At 64.7% G+C, this 3,439-nt stretch overlaps 1 protein-coding gene across 1 annotated transcript; it reads right to left on the bottom strand.

Moving 5' to 3' along the window:
• Positions 1–478: 478 nt before the first annotated feature.
• On the bottom strand, positions 479–2,383 carry EMIHUDRAFT_458272 (hypothetical protein; the record flags this gene model as incomplete). Its single annotated transcript, XM_005774302.1, has 7 exons — positions 479–929; positions 1,049–1,127; positions 1,199–1,252; positions 1,358–1,447; positions 1,524–1,670; positions 1,729–2,058; positions 2,129–2,383. 7 exons carry the CDS (start codon positions 2,381–2,383, stop codon positions 802–804), a joined length of 1,083 nt encoding a protein of 360 aa, XP_005774359.1. The 3' UTR covers positions 479–801.
• Between the last annotated feature and the right edge of the window lie 1,056 nt (positions 2,384–3,439).

The following is a 3,439-nucleotide window of genomic DNA, read 5'->3' as shown; positions in this document are numbered from 1 at the left end:
ACGTGATTTAAGCGGGCCGCGCCGGCACATCGGCGCTGCTCGCGCGGTACTTCTCTGCTTTGGTCTGGAGGCGGCAGGGCGCATATCGGCCGGTGGAATGCGAATTCTCCCTGAACTGAGAGCATGTGGCCTGCGAGAGCGGACTAGGTCGTGGGTCGCGTGTGGACATGTGGGTCCCCCTGCAAGGCTGCGGCAGCGGCTGTGCGGGAGAGGCGGGAGAATTCGAGTCTGGTCGGTAGCGCATTTCCGCATGTGTGCGTCATGGAGATCATGCGTGTGCGGGGTCCCGTCACACACATTCACATATATGGCGTTTGACGGGATCTTCATCCAATGCGGATAGGAGCGGAATACACGGTATATAGTGTCGACTGTCGTCGAGGCAACATGTTGTCTCATGACTCATGTCACCATAATGCACACCAATGAGCAACAAATGTGTTGCACGTGTGTCAAAAAATAAAAATAAAAAAATGCCGGGAGACCCGAGGTGTGCAAGGACGGAGGAGAGAGCGAGAGACGGCGCCGATCTCGCGTACAATAGAATACACACAGAGACACACGGTCGGGGTCGCACGAAAGACGAATGTCAAAATCAACTATCTGGTCCTCTCAAGTCAAGTACACAACGCGTCCCCGGTCCCCGCCCCGCCAGCCCGCCCAAGCGTCAAGGTACAAGGCCTGGCCAAGGCCTGGCCAAGGCCGAGGGGTCAGGGGTTGGGGCGGCGGCTGCCAGCGGGGCTAGCACCCACAGCCACACTGCGCTCGCCGTCGATCGCCGTCCTGTTGTGTCGCGACCCCTCACGCGATGGACGGGAAGGAAGCGCAATCGGCAAGCCCACACTTGTTTTTACCTCTCGCAATGCGAAAGTAGCCCTCTTCGCCCCACGTCGGGCCCCATGAATTGCGCACGATGAAGAAGGGCTTGCCTGCGGGGCAGCTTGGGGACACGTCAGCACGAGTAGCGCACGACGGGGGGCTCGCCTACGCCTTCCGAGATGCCACCGAGATGCCACCGAGATACCACCGAGATGAAACTGAGACGCGCCTCCCTCTCGCCCGCCGTCGGCCGGCGAGACGCCGTAGCCAACGGCGACCACGGCATGGTTGACATCCGATGGCGACGCCTGCTCGCATGCACGGGCTTTCAGACGCCCTTCAAGGCAACCTCGGCGCGGCTGACGTCGCGCAGCGGCGCCTTGCAGACGCCGTCGTAAACCCCCTTCTTGTAGAAGCGGAAGTCGGCCGACACCTGCAGCGGGCGCACGCTCCCCGCTGACCCTCGGCCACTGCAGGCCAGAGGCGGCGGCGGCGGGAGGAAGCGGCGAGCAGGAGGGGCCGCACAGCGGCGGCGTGCCTGGAAGGCGATCGAGACGGGGCCGCGCGAGCCGACGGCGGCTAGAAGGGCCGCCTCGTCGTAGGCGGTGATGTTGTTGATGGCGGACACCTGGGCGCGGGGAAAGCGTCTCCTCACACGTCGATCTGTGAAGACGGTGGCTGGGGGTGGTGGCGGCGTCCAAAACCCTGCTCGTGCAGGTGGGGTCCCTGTCCGCCTCCCATCCCTGAATGGGGCTGTCTGTTTTCTTACTTTCTTTGGCGGCGACCTTAGCGACGCCCTGCTTGTCGTACGCGCAAGTCTTGCCTGTCTTGCCCACGTACGGGTACACTGCCTCGGTGTCGAGCCCGCCTGTTCACAGCAAACAGCCGTGAGGATAATGTTGTTCACACTCTCCGGCTCGGCGTGTCAAGCGTGCCCGCGAAGTGGATGTACTCGAACGCCTGCGAGGGCAGCCCGCCGTTGCAGCCGTGGTTGTGAAAGGCTCCGGCGCAGTCGACGAGCTGCTGCTCGGAGAGGTTCTTCATCGCGCCGTACTTGAGGTAGACGTGCGCCTCCATCGACCCGACCGTGGAGAAGGTCCAGCACGAGCCGCAGTGCGCCTGGTTCTTGACCGGCCACGGCGCCAGGATCTTTTGCCGCCAGTCGAGCGCCTCCGGGAGCTTCGCGGAAGCGTCGAAGGACCACGAGGCGACGTGCGTCGCGGAGCAGTTCTGAGGGGCCTGCCGCGGCAGAGATCTGAGGGTCTAGTCAGGTTGAAACGGTGGTGAATGAGGGAGGGCCGCCGCGCACCATGAGTCGCTCCGCCTGAAACTCCGGCCAGGTCAAATCAGCAAATTCGTTCAGCTCCGCCGTCCAGCTGTCGGGCCGAGCGTTCTGCTCCTCCACCAACTCACGGCTCTCGAGCCACGTGAGGCGCCGAGCTGCGATGTCGGCCTCGGACGCATAGTTTTTGCGGTGCTGGAGCTGCCATGAGCGCCACTGGGCGTCGACGTCGGCGGGTTCGGGCGGCGAGTACGCCAGAGGAGAGATCAGGAAATAGAGCATCCACAGTGTCGAGTACCGCCAAGTAGTCGCCAGCCCGAGCAGGGTTCCGGCTCCTACCCAGATAGGGGGTCTGCCACTATGACTCGCACCAAAACGCCCTACCTACCTACCTATTGCGGGCGCCAATCGCCAGGCTCCGTGCCCCACCTACCTACCTATTCCCAAAACAAGCAAAACGACCCGGGCGCCGCCACCGCAGGCGCCGCCGCCGCACCCGTCTCGGCTGGCGTCCCAGCCGCAGGCGACTCGCCTGGCATGGCCCCGTTCGCGGCTAGCGCGTCTCCCGCGCGAGCGAAGCGGTTTTTTTTACCCCTCCCCCCCGCCGCGCCCACCACCACCACCTGCCTACCTATTGCGGGGCCCTCTGGGGCGGTCAAAACCGCGCGTCGCCCCGCTCGGTCGCTTCGCGTGCCACCGGCTCGCCCTCGGCGCGGTAATTCGCGTCGTCGCCAGCCACTTGCCGAAGCGGATCGTCCCCACCGCATCGTTGGGTGCAGACCGAGGGCCGTCCGCTGCATCGGCACGCTCTTCCCCGCCGCGGCCTGCGTCGCCAGGAACTCGCGCAGCCGAGGCGCACGCGCCGAAGCTGCACCGACAGCGCCGGCCCGTGGGGCGCTAGCATCGGCCGCCCATCGCCGCGCGCGGCCTCCTCCTGCTGCTCGTCATCCTCCGCCTCGAGGGCGTCCGCCAGCGCGCTGCGCCGCACACCCCGCCGCACAGGAGGCGGCGCCGGCCGCACCTCGGGCGCCGCTCGACGTCGCCCGCGGCACGGGCGCCCTGCTCGCCGTCCGAGCGTTGACTCGCCACTCCACGACCTCCACAACCCTCCACGACCCTCCATAACCCACTCTCGCTGCCCCAAACCTAAATCCTCTCTCTACGGCTTAGCATTCCCGTAGAGCTAGAGGTGGGCAGGTGCGTGCTGGTTTATATTTACGTACTGCTGACACTCTGCGTAGGATGGGGCGGTGACCGGCGTGTTTCTGTTACTACGTACGATTTAAATACTGATCGGCTAGGGGCCAGGGCACGCTCCTTACTCAATACTACACATAA

The sequence above is a fragment of the Emiliania huxleyi genome (genome assembly GCF_000372725.1).
Source record: "Emiliania huxleyi CCMP1516 unplaced genomic scaffold EMIHUscaffold_315, whole genome shotgun sequence".
NCBI classification, from domain to species: domain Eukaryota; phylum Haptophyta; order Isochrysidales; family Noelaerhabdaceae; genus Emiliania; species Emiliania huxleyi.
The sequence above is the reverse complement of the archived record's forward strand: the minus strand, read 5'-3'. Positions and strand labels throughout refer to the sequence as shown.